At 31.0% G+C, this 22,455-nt stretch overlaps 1 protein-coding gene across 3 annotated transcripts in view; it reads right to left on the reverse strand.

Moving 5' to 3' along the window:
• The window catches only part of LOC142325070 (uncharacterized), a 107,518-nt gene that overhangs the window by 14,986 nt on the left and 70,077 nt on the right, over positions 1–22,455 (reverse strand). For all 3 annotated transcript variants that reach the window (XM_075366391.1, XM_075366390.1, XM_075366392.1), the window contains 3 exons: positions 11,186–11,374; positions 4,818–4,952; positions 2,813–3,033 (listed from right to left, as the gene is read on the reverse strand). In XM_075366391.1, coding sequence (XP_075222506.1) covers positions 2,813–3,033; positions 4,818–4,952; positions 11,186–11,374 — 545 coding nt within the window. The remainder of the gene's footprint in view (positions 1–2,812; positions 3,034–4,817; positions 4,953–11,185; positions 11,375–22,455) is intronic.

Genomic DNA, 22,455 nt, shown 5'->3' on the forward strand with positions numbered 1-22,455 from the left:
GTTAAAATAGAGATGACATTATAAAGCAAAAAATAATATTTTAATCGATATGAAAGATACAATGATGTGAAACACTCAAGAAGATGAAAGTTAAACAGACTTCTTTTGTTTTGTTATTTTTTTTCTTTAGAAAGAAATAAAGCTATAGCAATGTAAAAGCAAATACTGGTGTACCATTCGTTATATCTTAGGCCAATATTAAGCAGACGACTAATTATTTTGGCTTAACTAATGCAGTTAAAAGTCACAGCAACAGCAATGACGCAAGGATTAGTTGTTTGAAATTGAGCAAGAAGTTCTGCTACAATTACATTTTAATTTTTTGGCAGTTTTGACACGGTACAATATATAAAGGTATTTCATGAAGTTCAACTGGGACTTTCTCTAATAACATACTCTAGTCGTGAAAATAGTGGAAAAAGTCCTAAAATGCTTCATTTGCGAGTTACAGCTAGTGAAAGATTTTAGCTACCACAGTGAAATGAGGTTGTAATGAAATTTTTAGGACATTAATAATGGGGCAGAATTAGTGATTTCTTATGGTTTTTGACCTGAAAAATTGAATAAAATAGGTTCCAGTATTATATCGGCAATAGTTTTTGAGAAATCTGGGGTGAAAACCAATAAATTAGGGTAAAAAACTCTGTTTTTTATGTCTGAAATACAATAACTTTGGAATTAACTTCTTGTAGAGAATTTAATTCTGAACAAAATGGTATAAGTTGAATAAAACAAACAAAAGTTAAACAAATTCAAATATTATTTAGAAACGGTAAACTAAAGTGCTTTAGGCATAGTAGTTTGTAATAAATGTTCAAAAATTAGTCCGCCATTCACAACACATCTTGGCATGCTTCAATACTACTTCTGTAGCTCTTTTTAGTTCTTCAGGGCTGTCCTTAAGTTGCTCAACCGCATCCATACTGCAGATAAATAATTCCTCACTAGATTATTTTTGTTTTATATACAATATTTTTCATCCATCCCCAGACACAAAAATTTAAAGATCTTAGATCTAATCTATAAGGAATCTTTAAGGGATCTTGGTGGCTAGGAATGTTGACCTCCACAACCAATCCATTTCTGAGGGAAATGATTTAAGTGAATGGAAACAGCACGAAAGAAGTGGGGGAGATGCAATATCGAACTGGAACTATACTTTGCGTCTCAGCGCTACAGGAACATTTTCAAGCAGCTGTGTCCGTTCTTCTTGAAGAAAGTTTTCTTCAGAAGTAAAGTAAGAGATGGGCCCAACAACTAATTGTGAATAAAGCTGCACCATACTGACTTAGTGTCATCAGTGTTGAAAACTGCCTTCCACTGTTTCTTAAGGATTTACCCATAAGAGGGTTTTACTATTTCTTGAGGAGCCCACGTATGCTCATTACGCAAGTTGTTGATGTCATCTCAAGAGAAATTTGCCTCATCAATAAACAAAACATACTAACAGAATTGCTGATTTGTATTCCACCAGTTGAAGAATTCCAGGCAAGGCAAACCGTCTGTTGGGTGTAGATGGTGAACTGGCTGTTTATGATAAGGATAAAACTTTTTTTGTTGAAGTGTACCCCAAATGAACGAACGTGAAATTCCAATCTGTTTAGAAAGGCATGTACCGATGCTTGGACTGTGTTGAATTACATCAATAATAATTTCATCAATAACGGCGTTGTGTTGGGCAGATCTTTCTTTGTAGCTGGTACAAATAGAAAGCAGTGAACCTGCTTCCCAAAAATTGCGAAAAGTCGCGCTAATTGTTTTGAGATCTGGAATACTGTGATTTGGAAAATGTATTTCATATTCTACTGCAGCACATTACACACACCCAAAATGAATACTATATCAACCCATTCCTCAGTTGTAAATAAGTACGGCATTACTTTAATGGCAAACTGATCACGTTAGACTAAAATTCACAGAAAACCTTCACTAACAACAGCACAGTAAACAGTACCTGATGAAGTTAATGTACCTTACTAAATAATTTAAACACTAATTTAGTCCTGTACATTGTTGATCAGCTGTTGTTATTTTATTGCCAACTTTGAAATAATAATTTTTCAAATAATTTATTGTTTTTCTGTCATTAATAAAAATTATTATTTAAGTAGTTTTTATTTTACAATTGTAATTTCCATTTTTTTTCAACATTAAATTTTGTTTTTACAAATTTTTCACATCACCAAAAAAGAATTTGTTTTTTGTTTAATTAAATAAATACTTTTAAGAAAAATGTAGCAATGTACTGTTTCTAAATAAAATTCAAATTTTTCTAACTTTTCTTTGTTTTATTGAATTTAACTTACACCATTTTGTTCAGAATTAAATTCTCTGTAAGTTTTATGTGTTTATTACCCATTTATCAAATATATGTTACTGTGCATCAAACATAAAAAACAGGTTCTTTTAACCCCCATTTATTTTTTTATCTCCAAATTTCTCAAAAACTATGTCAGATACGGTTCTGGGACCTATTTTATTTGATTTTTCAGGTCAAAAACCATAAAAAACCACTAATTTTGTCTCTTAATTAACATCCTAAAAATTTCAGTATGACCTCACTTCACCAGAGTAGCTGAAATTCAAAAGTTTTTCACTAGCCATAACTTGCAAATAAAACATTTTAGGATTTATGTTTATATGAACTTTTTCTATTATTTTCATGAGTAGAATATGTTATAAAAGTCCCAGGAGAACTTTGTGATACACCCTAAACACACACACACACCATGTATAAAATGAAAGAGAATTAAAATAGTTTAATTAATGTAACTTTGATGTTTACACAAAATATCCCATTATAGTTACTTACAGAATAAGTGTCATCATCAAACACTTCACTAACTCTTGCTCTTAGAAAACACTCTTTGCCATCAACTTCAACCTTTACTATTACTAACTGTCCTCCTGCAAGTGAATATCCAAGAGGTTCAAGTTGTTTTACATTGCATGGTTTATTTAAATGAGTCATCAGTGAAGATAATGTCTCCTTTTCATCACTATCTCCACCATTCTCATAACCAATCACGTTTCCTAAAAAAAAAAAAAAAAATTACTAATACAAACATATTTCATAGTAAGATCATAATCACTTTTTATCAAAAATATCTATGTAATATAAATAGAGCACTAGGCATGTTTTGCAGTATGAAGGAATGGACCAACAGGCAGTGACAAGTTAGTGCATGTTTAGACAGGTCCGACTTGTATTCTAAACACTGACTCAGCGCAACTTGCATTTTAGTAGTGTTAGAAAAAGTAAGTAGTGATATCATCATGGTCGAAAACAACTTTTCTAGAAGAAGAGATAAATAATCTTTATCAAATGATAGCACATTTCAAGCAGTTGCTCTTTAAAAAATAAATAAACTGTTACTAATCAAACCATATTTATAAAATTACCCTTACCTAATGAACTTAACATATATAAAAGTGAATGTCAATATTTATTATTCTTTGGAATAATTATATTAAAATAAATGCTATTATTCTTGTTCTTTAAAAATCTACATAATCTATAATAAATAGTTCTGATATTGTTTTGTAAATTAATTCTTTAAGAAAACTACTAATATTACAAATTTTCTCATCAGCAAAATGAGAAAAATAAACAAACAGCAACTCTGATAACTTTCAATTACAAAATTATGTCATTCATATAAATAAGAAAAAGTAGAATTTTAAATCTGCTCCCTGTCCTATGCCTGACAATACAAAAAAAAATACAAAAATTTTTAATTTAATTTTACAAATTCTTTTAAAAATGAAGTAATCCAATCAAAATAAATAAACATTTTTCTAAGTAAAATGTTCAATATCAATACTATCAAATATTTTTGATAAATTTATATAGATAGAATCTATTACCAAATTATTATTAATTTAGAAATATTTTTTTAAAAGAATAAAATATTCCATAATTGAAAAAAATCTACCTACCAGTTCAAACAAAATATTAACTTTTAAATACGCCTCTAATAATTATTTTGATTTGTAATATATCCTGACTAGTGCAATGGCTTTATAAAAGATAAGCCACTGAGCATGAAACATACAGCTTTTAAAGACAAATTAAAACTGATTTAGTGTCATAAGTTACAGTCATTACAATTTTTAAGAAAAAGTGGTTGAATATAAATCTGTAACTATGACTTGGACATAATTTAATATTAAAATTTCTCAAACTATCACGACCTTCCTCTCAGATAAAACTATTTTTATTAAGCACTTATTTAAACAACAAGAAATGGTGTTGTATGTATGTTATAAATTTCAGTAAACACACCGGTTTATGGCAAATATGATTTCCAAGCTGTATAACTTGAACATAAAATAATTCTAAAGACATGCAATCAACTTAATAAAATTTGTTTTCCTTAATACTCTCAATCCTCTCTACAGTTCTGGCTATTTAGTTTGTTATTTCTATTACACTAGGTCTTTAAAATAAATGTTATTTCCATTCCTAAATATTATTCAAAAATATTTTTCCCTATTGTAATAAACAGTTATTTTTATAAGAAAATTAAACTATTTAATTTTTTTATAGATTCTGAAATGTATATGGAAGAGTAATAATAACAGTTATTCCAGACATAAGTAAAAATGAGTGCTATTTACATAAAATAATATTTTTCTTACATTTTAAGGATCATAGGTATTTTATGGATCTAACCTGTTTTGAATTTATCATCATTTAACAAAGTTTTGACAAATGCTTCAGTATATAATTAAAACAATACATTAATCATTTATAAATCTCAATCTATTGTTAAATAATTAAAAACAGGTATTTTACCTTAAAAATCACAACTTACCAGCCACTTGAACAAAAAATCTATTAGGACCTGTAACATTTGTTACTTTCAATTTTATTACAGATCCTTTTGATGGCAATATCAATTTATTAAAAGCTTGGTGATAAACTTCCTCTTTATCTGTAGTGAATACTCCTGGAAAAAAAGTATAATTATTCATTCATCAAACACTGTTCTCACAATTTATTAATTAAATTAACAGGATAACTGATAAATAATTTTTATGCGGTTTTTAGAGCCCTCATTACAGTGAAAAACATTCCTGAAATACATACAAAAATTTCTGAAGTAAATTCTGTGTTAAAAAATATTCCTGTGAATACACATCTGGAAACCATTTTTTTTATCTATTTTTCAATATAAATTTATATCAAGAACAAATTGATATTATAATAAAACTTTGCAAACACGTTTAGCTCAATATTCTACGAAAGAAAAAATAAATATGGAATTTTTTTATTATGACATTTCATTATGACACCTCAATTGTTCAAATAAAATTTTAAATAACGGATTTATGGAAGTAATATTAAGAGTGAATCTTCAAATTCCTAAACAGAAAAATAAAAAACATTTAAAAAACTAACAGCATGCCAGCTGTTTGATTTCTTTTCTAATAAAGATATATTATTAGCTGCAATCAAGATTATGATTAATTTTATTTTACTTCTTAACAATCTCTGTATTTAACTAATGGCAATCAATATTAATAAACAAATCATCCAAATTCTGAGCAGAAAGATATCATTCTTATGTATGTCATAACCATTATGTAATAATAATTGTGACAGATAAAATTCAAAAGATTTTAACTAATCATTCTGATAACTGCTAACAGCTTTCCTGAAACTGATGGAGCTATTCTCAAAATAATAAACTTGCCAGGCTTAAGGAAAGTAAGGAGTGAAACAGTTTTCCATTGCAAACTTTACAGAGCCAAACATACTTTATGTACTGGAAAAGACCATCAAAATTCAGCTCTACAAGCTAATCTTTTTCATCAAAGAAGCCGACTGTATTAATGATTATAATCAGAGTAACTTTCGCTGTATATTAATTAAATTAAGCTCGGCTAGAATTTAATTAATTAAATTCGGCTAGAATTACTATATCATCTTGCTGATGATATAGTAATTCTAGCCGAGAATAAAAAAGGATTTAGTAGAAACAATGAACGGCATAGATGAAGTGCTACGCAAGAACTATCGCATGAAAATAAACAAGAAGAAAACAAAAGTAATGAAATGTAGTAGAAATAACAAAGATGGACCACTGAATGTGAAAATAGGAGGAGAAAAGATTATGGAGGTAGAAGAATTTTGTTATTTGGGAAGTAGTATTACTAAAGATGGACGAAGGAGGAGCGATATAAAATGCCGAATAGCACAAGCAAAACGAGCCTTCATTAAGAAATATAATTTGTTTACATCAAAAATTAATTTAAATGTCAGGAAAAGATTTTTGAAAGTATATGTTTGGAGTGTCGCTTTATATGGAAGTGAAACTTGGACAATCGGAGTATCTGAGAAGAAAAGATTAGAAGCTTTTGAAATGTGGTGCTATAGGAGAATGTTAAAAATCAGATGGGTGGATAAAGTGACAAATGAAGAGATATTACGACAAATAGATGAAGAAAGAAGCATTTGGAAAAATATAGTTAAAAGAAGAGACAGACTTATAGGCCACATACTAAGGCATCCTGGAATAGTCGCTTTAATATTGGAAGGACAGGTAGAAGGAAAAAATTGTGTAGGCAGGCCACGTTTGGAATATGTAAAACAAATTGTTAGGGATGTAGGATGTAGAGGGTATACTGAAATGGAGGCGTCTTTCTTGGTAAAATATTCTGGAGGTAAACTAGTCCCCCGTTCGGATCTCCGGGTGGGGACTACTAAGGAAGGGGTCACCAGAAAATTAAAAAATAACATTCTACGAGTCGGAGCATGGAATGTTAGAAGTTTAAAAAAGGTTAGTAGGCTAGAAAATTTAAAAAGGGAAATGGATAGGATAAATGTGGATGTAGTAGGAATTAGTGAGGTTCGGTGAGAAGAGCAAGGCGACTTTTGGTCAGGTGATTTTAGATTAATTAACTCAGCTTCAAATAATGGGCAGGCAGGAGTAGGTTTCATAATGAACAAGAAGATAGGGAAGAGAGTAGAGTATTTCAAAATGCATAGCGATAGAATCATTGTAATAAGGATAAAATCAAAACCTAAACCGACAACGATTGTTAACGTCTATATGCCTATAAGCGCCCATGATGATGATGATGAGGTAGAGTGTGTATACGAAGAGATTGATGAAGCAATTAAACACGTAAAAGGAGATGAAAATTTAATAATAGTTGGAGATTGGAATGCAAACATTGGAAAAGGCAAGGAAGGAAATATAGTGGGTGAATACAGGCTGGGCAAAAGGAATGAAAGAGGGGACCGACTTATAGAGTTTTGCACGAAGTATAATTTAGTAATTGCCAACACCCAATTTAAAAATCATAATAGAAAAATATACACTTGGAAAAAGCCAGGCGATACTGCAAGGTATCAGATAGATTATATCATGGTTAAGCAAAGATTTAGAAATCAACTCGTTGACTGCAAAACTTACCCTGGAGCAGACATTGATAGCGAACATAATTTGGTGATAATGAAATGTAGATTGGGGTTTAAAAACCTGAAGAAAAGGTATCAGATGAATCGGTGGAATTTAGAGAAGCTTGAGGAAGAGGAGGTAAAGAAGATTTTTGAGGAGGACATCGCAAGAGGTCTGAGTAAAAAAGATAAGGTAGAAAATGTAGAAGAAGAATGGGAGAATGTTAAAAAGGAAATTCTTAAATCAGCAGAAGCAAACTTAGGCGGAATAAAGAGAACTAGTAGAAAACCTTGGGTTTCAGACGATATATTGCAGCTGATGGATGAACGTAGAAAATATAAGAATGCTAGTGATGAAGAAAGTAAAAGGAACTATCGGCAATTAAGAAATGCTATAAACAGGAAGTGCAAACTGGCGAAAGAAGAGTGGATTAAAGAAAAGTGTTCAGAAGTGGAAAGAGAAATGCACATTGGTAAAATAGACGGAGCATACAGGAAAGTTAAGGAAAATTTTGGGGTACATAAATTAAAATCTAATAATGTGTTAAACAAAGATGGTACACCAATATATAATATGAAAGGTAAAGTCGATAGATGCGTGGAATATATTGAAGAGTTATACGGAGGAAATGAATTAGAAAATGGTGTTATAGAGGAAGAAGAGGAAGTTGAGGATGATGAAATGGGGGAGAAACAATACTGAGATCTGAATTTAAGAGAGCATTAAAAGATTTAAATGGCAGAAAGGCTCCTGGAATAGACGGAATACCTGTAGAATTACTGCGCAGTGCAGGTGAGGAAGCGATTGATAGATTATACAAACTGGTGTGTAATATTTATGAAAAAGGGGAATTTCCATCAGACTTCAAAAAAAGTGTTATAGTCATGATACCAAAGAAAGCAGGGGCAGATAAATGTGAAGAATACAGAACAATTAGTTTAACTAGTCATGCATCAAAAATCTTAACTAGAATTCTATACAGAAGAATTGAGAGGAGAGTGGAGTGTTAGGAGAAGACCAATTTGGTTTCAGGAAAAGTATAGGGACAAGGGAAGCAATTTTAGGTCTCAGATTAATAGTAGAAGGAAGATTAAAGAAAAACAAACCAACATACTTGGCGTTTATAGACCTAGAAAAGGCATTCGATAACGTAGACTGGAATAAAATGTTCAGCATTTTAAAAAAATTAGGGTTCAAATACAGAGATAGTAGAACAATTGCTAACATGTACAGGAACCAAACAGCAACAGTAATAATTGAACATAAGAAAGAAGCCGTAATAAGAAAGAGAGTCTGACAAGGATGTTCCCTATCTCCGTTACTTTTTAATCTTTACATGGATCTAGCAGTTAATGATGTTAAAGAACAATTTAGATTCGGAGTAACAGTACAAGGTGAAAAGATAAAGATGCTACGATTTGCTGATGATATAGTAATTCTAGCCGAGAATAAAAAGGATTTAGTAGAAACAATGAACGGCATAGATGAAGTGCTACGCAAGAACTATCGCATGAAAATAGACAAGAAGAAAACAAAAGTAATGAAATGTAGTAGAAATAACAAAGATGGACCACTGAATGTGAAAATAGGAGGAGAAAAGATTATGGAGGTAGAAGAATTTTGTTATTTGGGAAGTAGTATTACTAAAGATGGACGAAGCAGGAGCGATATAAAATGCCGAATAGCACAAGCAAAACGAGCCTTCATTAAGAAATATAATTTGTTTACATCAAAAATTAATTTAAAAGTCAGGAAAAGATTTTTGAAAGCATATGTTTGGAGTGTCGCTTTATATGGAAGTGAAACTTGGACAATCGGAGTATCTGAGAAGAAAAGATTAGAAGCTTTTGAAATGTGGTGCTATAGGAGAATGTTAAAAATCAGATGGGTGGATAAAGTGACAAATGAAGAGATATTACGACAAATAGATGAAGAAAGAAGCATTTGGAAAAATATAGTTAAAAGAAGAGACAGACTTATAGGCCACATACTAAGGCATCCTGGAATAGTCGCTTTAATATTGGAAGGACAGGTAGAAGGAAAAAATTGTGTAGGCAGGCCACGTTTGGAATATGTAAAACAAATTGTTAGGGATGTAGGATGTAGAGGGTATACTGAAATGAAACGACTAGCACTAGATAGGGAATCTTGGAGAGCTGCATCAAACCAGTCAAATGACTGAAGACAAAAAAAAAAAATATTTAGTTCCAATAATAAAGTGAAATTTATTTAAACAGTTTAAAATTCTGTATTTGCACTGAATGAAAGCTGGAAAATAAACCTTTCAGGTCGTGCTGAAAGGGTAGAACACATTTTCCTCTTGATGTTATATTTATTTCTTTTGTACAAGAGGTGGATCAAAAATTAAGTTACAGCCTTGTCATCTTCTTAAACTGAAAGGGATATATTGTCTTGTGACAGCAATGGTTATGTTGTCTTCATGCTCTCCCAGCAGGAATTCTGTATGACTTCAGTAGATGTGTAGTGTTGTCAATATGGTGTGTCCTCTAGAGGTTTTGTCCAGCATAGAAGTGCGTTCAGTAGTCTGATTTTTGTGGGCAAAAAATTACTACTGTTGTGAAATTCACCAAATTGTTAAGGTATACAGTGAGAATGCAATGTCACATCCATGATCACAAAATTGTGCCAAATGTTCAGAAATGGATGAACAAATGTGAGTGACCAACTGCATGCTGGGCATCCTTCAACTGCAAACACGACAGGTAACACGGAACACGTGAATCAAATGATCTTGAGTAACTGACACATTAAAATTAGAGAGATTGCAAGTGAACTTAACATCAGTTATGATAGTGTGCATTTATTCACGATCAGCTTGGTTACTGTAAGATGTGTGCATGATAAGTGCCACATCTGTTGACCGACAACCACAAACATTAATGTTTTGCATCTACTCTTTCTTTTCTTCAACGTTATTCAGGACGGGTCCACAGTATTTGAAACAAATCATAACAGGGGATGTGAGCTGGGTGCTTCATTACACTCCTGAGACTAAATGAGCATCACATGAATGGAGACACAAAAATCTGCCACAGCCAAAATAAGTGAAAAGATCCCCACATGTTCGAAAGGTTATGCTGACAGTCTTTTTCGATTCTGAGGAAGTTGTTTACAGTGAATTTATGCCCTGAGGAACAACAATTAATGCCGAATCTTACTGTGAGACTAAAAAAAATTGCGTAAAGCGATTAAAGATCGAAGATCCAGAAGATTGAGCGATGGGGGTCGTTTTTCTTCACAACGCTCCTCATTCAGCTCATGTGACAAAGGAGAATCGCAAAAATCGCAAAATTCATTTTGTGAATCGCAAAAATTCAAGTGGGAAGTGTGGTCCCATCCACCTTACAGCCCTAACCTAGCGCCCTGCAACTACCACCTGTTTGGTCCTCTCAAGCAAGACCTGGGTGGGGAGCGTTTCGGTAATGATGATGAACTGAAGGTAGCGGTCCTTAAATGGTTGAAGGAAATTGGATGTCATTTTTATGAGAATGAAATTGAAAAACTTGTCATGAGCTATGAAAAGTGTTTAGAAAAACTTGGCGATTATGTCGAAAAATAAATAAAAATTGGAGTTTTTTTTACAATAAAAAAAATTGTCTTATAAATATATGTTTGTTTCATAGAGGGGGCGTAATTTACTTTATGTTTGTTTCTTGTATATTTGATTTTATCATTAGTGATAAAGCAATACTGAATGATAACAGTATTATTTTCACTATAAAAATGATACTATTATAATATTTATAAAACATTACCTGGACTAACTTCAACATGTTTAAGCTGACAGCTTTTTTTCCAACAACGGCCAAATTTAGAAAAAAATTTACAGTTCCTTTCTTCATCTTTAGGTGCATAACCGCTGACAGCTACACAAGGATCTTGATCATCATATTTATAATTGTTTCTAGCAGATTCAAAATCCTCTTCCATTGGATTCCACTCCTCTGATTAACAAAAATAAAACTCATAAAAAAATTCTGGAAAATTTTATATTAAACAATTTAAGTACTGCCCAATCACTATTTGACTGATTACTAATATTAAAGTGAAATAAAACAGAACTCATCAATCAAGAGATATCTTTGATCCTCAGACTATTTTCTGTCTTTATTTTTAATTATAACTTACTAAATTATTAATTAAGTATCTGTTCATATATAAAGCATTACATTAATACATAACATGTTTTTTAAAGCTTTAACATTAATAATATTCAGTAAGTTATAATTAAAAAATATTTAACTATTTTTAGCTTACTGAATTAGAAGCACTGTTTTGAAAATGCATTTTTTCAACTGAAACATCTGAAATGTTTACAGACTTCATACAATAAATATTTTTTTTTACAATTTACTTAAAATGTTCAGTATCATTTACAAAAGACAACATTGAACCAAGCACTCTAAAAGTATGTGTTCACTATTTCAGCTGATACAAAGAATCATGGAAAAAAGAATGGATATAACTTGAGAGCTAATAAAATTATCATTGCATAACATTCAAAGGGTTTTAATAAAGCTAACCAAATACAATATTACACTGGTTTAACTTTAGGGGCACATTTTCTACTTTGATGGAAAATTTTTCTATCTTTTATAACATTTAAACAAAAATATTCATGAGAACCTAAAATTTATAATAATGAGAGCTACATTAACTTCTTTTTCATTAGCATTATGTGGGAAAAACCATCTGTAATTTTCAAAACTGAAGGAACTAATTCTGAATTAACTCAACAGAATTAACGCAGTTATTATAGTAACAGATTTATACATGCCTACCTTATAGCACAAGCATCTTCAGACTTAAATTTTATTAATGAAAAAAAAAAGGAAGTGTGATAACTTTGATGTTATTGAAAAATGTTTTATTCCTTGAAACCAATTTTGAACTGTTTTTTATCATTTAATGTTAATGAATGTACAGATTAAAATATTATATATATCAGTGTTAAAATATGACATCCAGTTACAGATCTTCACAATTATGGCTTAGACCACACTACTCCTAAAACTAAACTGTACAAACTCCTTTTTTTTTATTTAAATAATTTCTACAATAATATTTCTACTTATCTGACTCGAGATATGATCATTTCAAGAACTCACATCTAAAATATTGTTACATCATACTCAAACATCTTACTAAAATAAACAAAATAATTGAATAATAAATGCAATAGTCAAGATGGACTCTGAAACCCATGGAATTCCTGAACTTCATGTTTTGCTTAGATAAATGGAATTTGATATGGTTGCAGATGATCTTATGCAAAATCTAAATATGTATTTTACAAAACATAATAGATGACTCAATAAAAAAAAATTATAATAATGCAGAATAAGAAAAGGCCTCTAGATAAGTTGGTCTCAAATGATAGCACCTGGTAACTAAGAAGTGTAGCATAAAACAAAATAGTAAACAGCAAGTCATATTCAATGAATCAGTCTCTATAGATCATTGAAGTTAGAAGCACTAAGTGCATAATTCACCATATGCTGTTGGCATAATTTTTTAATGATTAATAACCACAAAGTCATTGCCCTAAAAAAATAAAAGTATTAAGAAAAATATATTTTTCTTAATTTACTATATTTTACTTATTTTCGTAAATAAGTAAACTTATTTCTGAACACCAAATTCATTTATTTAATTATTGAAAAAGTCTAAACATAAAATTCCTCAATATTATGAGAACTGAAAACCTAATTATAATATGTTTTATGTTTAATAATTCCACCTGTGTAATATAAAACATAATTACCAAAAGTAGCTGATAATTAAATATGCTATTCTAATGTATTAGATACTTACTCTCATGTTTATGATATTATATATATTCGTTGATTATCAAATACTTTCAGAATATTAAAAATCTCAGTACTCTTCTGTTATGTGTCAAGAAATGTTATTAATCTAGAAGTAATATTGAAATTAGTAATTTATCTATTGTTTTCTTTATATTTGTTATTGTATTTATATTACATCAATACAGTAAGTTACTGTACATACATACTGCATGCATTCATCAAGTTCCAAATCTAGCTAGTTATTAATTAACTAAACAACATTGTTCAGAATTGCCTTTCCTCAGTCATCTATAATGAATTTTGCCCATTTAGTTGAATCCGCTACAAATAAAAATGATCCATTTTGTTTTTCCAGGAATACAGCATTCTAGAATATCCATGTAGATGTGAATGGGGGATGAAATGATTTTAAGAATGCATGTGCACCCAATATACACGCTCCAAGATGGGTGCACAGAATTTAAACAGTTACACCAAAATAATTTCAGACTGGTTCCAAATTACCATTTTGGAAAACAGTGTTCTTCATTTATACTTGGGCAAAGGGCCTAGTATAAGTTACGTTCCGTATACAAGAGTATACAGAATAGAAATTAACCAACACTTTTGTGAACTGGAGTGAGAGGTTATTTGGTTTATATGTGAGAGTTTTGAGCTCACAATCATTAACAATCTGATCTGGTGGTAATTGGCAGACTCAATGACAGTTGAAATTAAAAAGAGTATCTTCATGCTAAAAAACCATAATATTAGCTGCTGCCAAGAAAGTAAGAATTATTTTTGGTCAAGGTGTCAGACAAAAGTGCACAAACTTTAATGTCCAGGATCAACAATTATTTCAGACGAATGGCAGGCATACAGGCAACTGCAACCCTGCCAGGAAACAAGTCTCCAAATAGTTAATCATTCACAAAATTTTCATTTACAAACAGGAGCCCCATATGCATGGTTAAGAAATAAAACTGCCTGCTGGGTTAAAAAAAAAATGAGCATTTTGGATTTTATTCAGTACTGACATTTTTTTCTAATTTAGTTTTTGTAACTTCATGAATATTCAGTGCACATAAATGTTTGAGGTACTTCGTGAGAAATAATATTTTTAGAAAACTTGTGGTACTATATTGCTAGGCCTATTAAAATGACTATAATAGGCAAGTTTAAAATTGGTTAAAGCACAAATGCTCATACTTTGAAAATTCATAACTTGGTTCAGAGTCAAATACAAAGATGAAATTTTTACTGTAGTTTGTTCTTCTATACGAGGAATATCTCTAAGTAAAGTCCGCTGGGAAATTTCTCTACTTAAGGTTGGTGAACCTGTGTCATTCATGTGTACAATGCACACACTGCATCTTTGTCTGTAAGTTGTCGCGTTATAGTATTTTTGATTGCGTGTGAGTTATTACGTTATAAAATGAATATGAAAATCGATGTTGCCGCCAAAATAAGTGATAAATGGAAATAAGTGGAGTCATACGTTTTTTTATACCATGAAAATATTAAGCCGGCTGAAATTCATAGGCAGCTGTCTGCGATGATAATGTAATGAATGAAAGAAATGTCTGAAAATGGTGTGAAAGGTTTAGAAATAACAGAATTAATGTGCATGATGAAGAACGTTCAGGGAGGCTCTCGATAATCACCGAGGACTTGTTGAAACGTGTCGATGATGAAATCAGAAAAGATCGTCGCTCAACAATTTCCAACTTGGCCCTTCTTTTTCCTGATGTTTCAAGAGCTGTTATCGGTCACTCTGTTCATGAACATTTAGGCTTCAGAAAGATTTGTGCTTGTTGGGTGTCACATGTCTTAATGGGTCACAAAAAAATCCAAATGGAATCTGGTTTGGAATTTTTGATGCACCACACAGAAAAAGGTGATGAGTTCCTTAATTCAATTGTTACCGGCAATGAAACATGGATTTCGTATTACATGCAAGAGAGAAAATGACAGTGAAGTGAATTACATCATCCTCAATCATCTACCAGACTGACAAAGGTCAAGCCACAGCCATATGGATGCAAACTTATGACCACAGTCTTTTGGGATCAGTTTGGCAAACTGCTGATTGATTTCATGCCACGTGGAACAACTATAAATGCTAAGTTACAGCATGCCATTCAAAATCAACGATGTGGGTGGCTGACTGATGGCATTGTCCTGCTGCATGATAATGCATGCCCACATGTTGAGGGTCTGACACCCACCATATAAATGTGGGAAATTTATGATCACCCACCATATAGTCTGGACTCAGCACCTTCTGATTACCATTTGTTTGGGAAATTGAAAGAATTTTTGAGTGGTATGCAATTTGTGGGTGACAATGAACTTAAAATGCTGTTAATCAGTGGCTAAATCGACTGGCGGCAGAAGAATTCTATGAGAGAATATTGAAGCTGGTGTATCGCTAAATTAAATGTCTTAATTCATGTGGCAATTATATAGAGAAGTAGTACAAGATATGTAGTTTAGAGAAATAAAAAATATTAATTTTCAGAATAAATTTTTTCACAATGAAACGGTCTTTACTTTAGAGATAACCTATTGTAGATGTACACTATGTGGAAAAATTTGATTTTTATTCAAAGCCCCACCAGAGAGATATCAAGCCTCAAGCTTTCAAAAATTCATAAAAAAAAGATGAAAACACTTATCAATGCTCTTACTCTAGCTATGGTTAGTATCATAGCACATGTAATAATAAAAAATAAATTTTGATATTTCATTCTTCATTGCAAATTTCAAAAGTGGAATTTGTAAAATCAAATTTTGGAGGTGATTATCACACATTAGACTTATTAAGGTTTTTAAAGACAATTTGATAAAATAAAAAAAAATGGTGTAATTTGCAATGTTTTATCATAATCCAGTCCAAAGATATTAAGTTTACATTAGTGTCTGCAAAGCCAAAAATTAGCATGCAATGCTAAACAAAAATGGCTATCATTCACAAGCAGAGTGGGATAAAAAAAAAATATATGTTTCGCACTGTTTATGTATGGGAATAACTGGATCACGTCATACAAATTGACCTTTTTATAAAATGTCTCCTTTCTTATCTTGCAAAGAGCTACATGCATTGAAAGGATAATCTCTACTTATGGGCTTGTACGGTCAAAAATGAGAAACAATTAAGGAGCAATAAGCCAAAAAATTAGTTATGTATAAATTTACCCATATAAAAAAAATAAATTTTCATTATTTATAATCCCAGCAAAATTTCAAAATTTTCAGAAAATCGTATGGAAAGAACTTAATTTTCATAGTTACTAGTTTACTAAGATTTTATAATGACTATTAAAAGATTTTCAGAATAAATATATTGTTATATTAAATAATTATGGTGCAATTGTTTGTATGAACGTAACTATAACATCCTGTGGCACTGGTATGTCAAACGGTGAGCTATAAAAGAAATGGATTTATTTATTTGGGTTTTTAAGTATGTTATTTAAAAACCCACTTGGGTTTTTTTGGGTAGGGTTAAATTACAATAACCCTGCCCATATACAAACTATAGAACATACATGGAAATTAGTGAAACATTGTAACGTAATGTGGTGTAGTACAGATAGATGAACAACAGATTCATCGTACCTTGCAGTTATATGGCATCACCGCCGTAGAGATTGTGATTTATTTCAGAAAATCTATGATGTTATTGCCACTTACTGAACTCCTGGATAAAAGGTAAGTCATCAATATTTAAAATAATACATAACTAAAATGTTATCAGAAAAAAAACCATAATTTCAAATAAACTTATACATAACTTAAAAGTAGCAAAAAATTAATTTAATTCACAAAAACTTCAATTTCTTTACATTATTTTAAGAGTCATGCTTTACAGTTTAAACCAGTTGAAGACTGAAACGTTTCTTGACACATAACTACCAAAATCTCAACTGAATTTTATTTTTCTTCATATTACAAAATTGCACTTCGGCCACTAGTTTCCCTTTTTGTGCAACCCCTAGCAGAAAACACAGTTCTGGAAAATCCCACTGCCAACCCAATGAGTCCCAATAAGAAGCAACTGCTTTGCTGGCTATTTCCAGGGTTGCAGCTGACAGTTTCCATAATACCTATCTAAGAAAGAAGGGATGACAACATAGAAAGAAGAAAGTAGAGGAAGGGATGCTCAATCACAGAAGAAGTTTCCAATTGAGAATGCAATAAGCAATTTATTCATTTTCTTTTAAAATGAATCTGTGGAATGTTACAGTAATTGCAAATAAAGCACTATGTTTTAAGAGATGAGTAATATTAGTTTTTAATCTTTCAAGTATGCTAATCATCAAAAATAAATGTGTAATCTTTTCTTGATAAGCAGTCCACCACTACAATTATTTACTATTCCATAAAACAAAGATGAGCAGAGCTTGACAAAATACTGATTTTGACATCATAATGCTAACATATAAATCTTCATAATATTCCAGAAGTCTCTAGATTTCTTCTGCAGTTTTGATGAATTAGGGACTATAGAAAGCTATCTTTCTTGTTCATATAGTGACTGAACATGTAGTTATGATCCTGATATTCAGACCTTGTTAACATTGACAGCATTGATTGATGCAATGTTAACAAAATCCCAATAAAAAGATGGTGGCCAGGAGACAATATCAAAAAACATTAAAATAGTTTTCAGAAATAATTTAAGAATATGGGACTGAGTAGAACAACAATTTCCGACTTTTAACAGTATAGCTGAATTAATGAACACATATTTTAGTCATTTATGTGCTTGTATATCACTCACAGAACTTAGTTAGATATCTTTTTTCTTTTTTTTTCTGTTTTCCTCTTTTTCCTAGAGTTAGATAGATGGAATTAGTAAAATTTGTATAGTAGAATGCCATTCCTGTTGGCAACCTATAAAGAAGATTACTAATAATTTGTAGGCTGCAAAAAATACCATGAGTTACTGGGATTCAATCAAACCCAGAAGCTTTGGATGAAAGACAAAGATCCCACTACTCTGCCATAAAAGTCAGAAATCATGTTAATGAATTTCATTATTAACAAGCCCATAAAAACAAGGCCACACCCCTATTTTCTAGTTCAGTGGTAATCAAATCTACCAACAAAAAAAACCAGTTAATTTATTGAATATCATTTGATTGGCATTTTTTTATAACTACCCTATTAACAGTATTATCTAGATGTTCAATTACCACTATCTAGATGTTTTAAAGGAGAAAATCTTCTTTAAAACATTCACATAAGAGCTCATCAAACAAAACTTGCTGTTCACTTATACTTTAAAAATTGGTTGGTAATACCAAACTTTTCTGTCTGGAAAATTTGTTTTGTTTTGGAAAATTCTGGCTCTAATTATAGCAAGGAAACATGAATTTCATATACCTTCTATGCCGTACAATTATAAGTATGACTAATTTACAATCACATCATTACCACTTAAAATCATAGTTCTGGGAAATCATACCAAACGTATTCATTTTAGGTGTCTAAATATTTTAATTTATGAAAGGCTGTTTAATATCCATGATTAGTAGTTACATCAGTGACTTTCTAAACATTGTCCATTATCTTATCAACGGTTCAGAAAGCAACAAAACCAAAGAGCTCCATACAAGATTTCTGTAACAAATGTTTAACAACAACCAGACAAAGGACTGCAACGTTGATGTCTTATCAGAAATGGTATGAAATAGATTTTAGTCAATGAAGCACAGTTCCATCAAACTGGATATGTAAAAAATAGCAGAATAAAAATATATACATAATATACACACACGCACGTGTATGCACACACATGCACATGTGTGCACACACACACACATTTATGTTATAATGTATATATATATATTAACAGAATAACATAACAATATAACAGAATTTGAAGTTCTATATTAATGCATCCCATGTTTTATTATTATTTTTTTTTTAATGACATTTAGCAGTCTCAAGAGTGTATCAACTTCATAGCCTACTAAAGCCTTATCAAAAATGCTGTGGATGCAGTACAGTATGGAATAACAGGTCACACAACAACTCAATCGTAAGCATTGCATTTTCTTCTAGTTTTGACTAATTTCTTTACATCCCCTTAATCTCAAAACCTTTCTGTTACTTATTTCTTTTTAATGGCATTTTTAGAAGATAATTGAAAATAAATAGTAATACTGGTTTCTAATATTTTAGAAGCAGCATTAAAGATTTCAACCAGCAAGAAGAAAAAACATACTCTAGCATTTATTCAAGCAAACAGAAAGAAGTTTGAACAATTTTTTAAACACTGAAAATGAAATTTACAAAATTTGTTTTTAAATTTCTATTTCTAAAAACATAGGCTACATTGGTCTCATACTCAGATCCACTCCAGTCTTGTGGCACTAAAACCACGAATGTTTCATTCTTAAAGGTGCTGAGATTTTATCTATAATCAGTCTATATGATTTACGTCGCATGTTATATATTGATTTATGTTGCAAAAAAAATGATGTCCCAAAAATTACTACTGTTATGGCTAAGAGGATGGACTGGCTTTATGATTAGGCATAAGTCTAGGGATGGCACAGATCCTAAAATACCACAGAGTTCTCATTGAGTAAAAAAAAAAGTAGTTACATTCTGAAAACTTTCAGGAAGTTTAATAATAATAATACAACAGACCTCAAAAGAATAGGTACTGTATTGTCAAGTTTTTCTAATTCAGTCAGTAAGAGGTGAATTTAATGGCTTCTTATGGTTTTTGACCTGAAAAATTTTTAAAAATGGGTCCCAGAACTGTGTCCTTATTACTTTCTACAAAATAGTGAAATAAACAAAAAAAAAAATTGAGCTGAAAAACAGTTTTTTAGCTTTGCTGTGAAATAAATTTGTTAAATTGTAATAAACAAATAAAACTTACTGGTTAAACTGATAAAGAATTTAATTCTGAGAAAATTGATGTAAATAAAGTCAATAAAAAAAATAATAATAGTGCAAGAAAATAATATATTCTTTAATGTAGAACAATACGTGCCAATATGGAATATACTGAAATACAATTTTAGACTAAAATGAACAGCCTTCTATTATTGAATAAAAAAGTAAAAGCAGACTAACCTTCTAAAACCAAATAAAATAGCATAAGTTATTCTTATTCCATCAACTGTTCAAAATGTCCCCCATCAATCTGAAACACATTTCAGCACAGAGAGTTACAGATGAGATTGCATTTTCTAGTTTTCTTGGGTTGTTTTTGATTTCTTTAATGGCCCTTGTGATTCTTTGTAAAAGTTCATTTGAATTTTCTGATTTTTGTGCATACACTAACGATTTCATATATCCCCACAAAAAGAAATCCAAGGGATTAATCAGATGATCTAGCAGGCCATACTTGAGGTCCACCTCAACCAATCTAACGGTTAGGAAATGTTTCATTCAGATAATGAATAACAGGACCATAAAAATGGGCTGGTGCGCCATCGTGTTAGAAATACATATCAGTTCTTGTACTAAGTGGAACATCCTCTAAAAATATTGACAGCTCATTTTGAAAAATGTTCAGGTAACTATTGCCTGTGTGCTGGAAAGTTTCAATGGTCTCACAAGGATTGTCATGTTTCCAAAAATGATTGTTTCATGCATTGTTTATCCCATCTTATGTAAATGTTGCTTCATCTGTAAATAAATCAGCGATAGAAGCACACAGTTTTGTAATAACCATTCCATTAACAATAATTCAGCCACAGATTGTAATCACCTTCTTCAAGACATTGAAATGGTTGAGGATGGTATAGACCTTCTTCATTGTGTAATGTCCACTATATACTGTTGCATGGAATACCCAAGCATACAAATAAACTACGAGTACTAATAGTTAGACTTTGCACTATCATACGTACAATCAGCTCATTCACATTAGTTTCTCATTCAGATGTTATATTAAATATTCCACTTTCCCTTAGGTACCGGTGAGTATCGGCAAATACTTGCTGGTTAGGAATGTTTCAATTGGAAAATCTCAGACAATATTTTTCAACAACTAGGTAACATTGCCGATGCAAAAACCATAGATGAAATGAATGTCAGCATATTCCTGATTTGTAAATTTATATGGCATTTCTCTTTTACTAAAACAAATCACTTGCTAATTATTATCAATAGCTTTGAAAATCAGTGCAAATTTACTACTTAAATACATATAAATCACAAATGCTCACTTCACAAATGAAATAAAATTTTATTCTGAAAATTAACATTCTCAATTAAAAATACAGTATGCTGAAGCAAATCATAGCTAAAACGTTGAAAATTTTGTTTGTAGAGCTTTGTTTTCTGGAACATTAAACACAGACTACTAATATTCTAGAGCATTCCAGTGACCTAGTGGGGAATTAATGCAGTAATAATTAAGAAATAATATCATAATACTGCAGGCAGGTAAATACATATTAGTGTATTCATACCCACAACTGCTGAGTATAAATACACATACTCGCATATTATACCCGCATACTGCAATTTATACACAACAACCCGCAACTGCTGTTGTGGGTTGTTGGTAGATAATTTACATATTTTCTCAGAATTAAATTCTATAGAATTTATTTTCTCAGCATCAATTTAACCAATATAAGTTTTATTTATTTATTGTCAAATTAACAAAGTTATTTTATGCCAAAGCAAAAATGTGTTTTTCAACTCCTTTTTTTGTTTATTATGCACTAGAAAATAATGGTGATACAGTACTAGGACCTATTTTTTTTAAGGATTTTTCAAGTCAAAAACCATAAGAAGCTCAGAATTTCAGGGCTTTAATTCAGCGGAGGAGCAGAAATCAGGGAGAAATCTTTAACTAGATGCAAATCACCCATGAAGCATTTTTGGACCCATGTTTATCTTCTTTTTTTTCATTATTTTAATGACAGAAATACATCAATGAAGTTAAGCGGAATCGTGGAACACCCTTACACATTATACATAAATACTGGTTGGACACCAGTGTACTTTGGTGGTTGGGGTTCAAGTAACCATGTGTCTCAGGAATAGTTGGCCTGAGTCTGTACAAGACTACACCTCATTTATGTCATATATATCATCCTCATCTCAGTTGAGGGGGGGGGGGTTGCTTATTGTACTCTAGTTGAAAAGATTAAGAAAAAAGATATATGTATTAAATATATCCAGAATCCAGTACTGGATAGCAAAGTTATGTGAAGCTCATAATGTCATTTAAAATTTCACAATAAAAAACATAA

Source organism: Lycorma delicatula, chromosome 5 (genome assembly GCF_047948215.1).
Source record: "Lycorma delicatula isolate Av1 chromosome 5, ASM4794821v1, whole genome shotgun sequence".
NCBI classification, from domain to species: domain Eukaryota; kingdom Metazoa; phylum Arthropoda; class Insecta; order Hemiptera; family Fulgoridae; genus Lycorma; species Lycorma delicatula.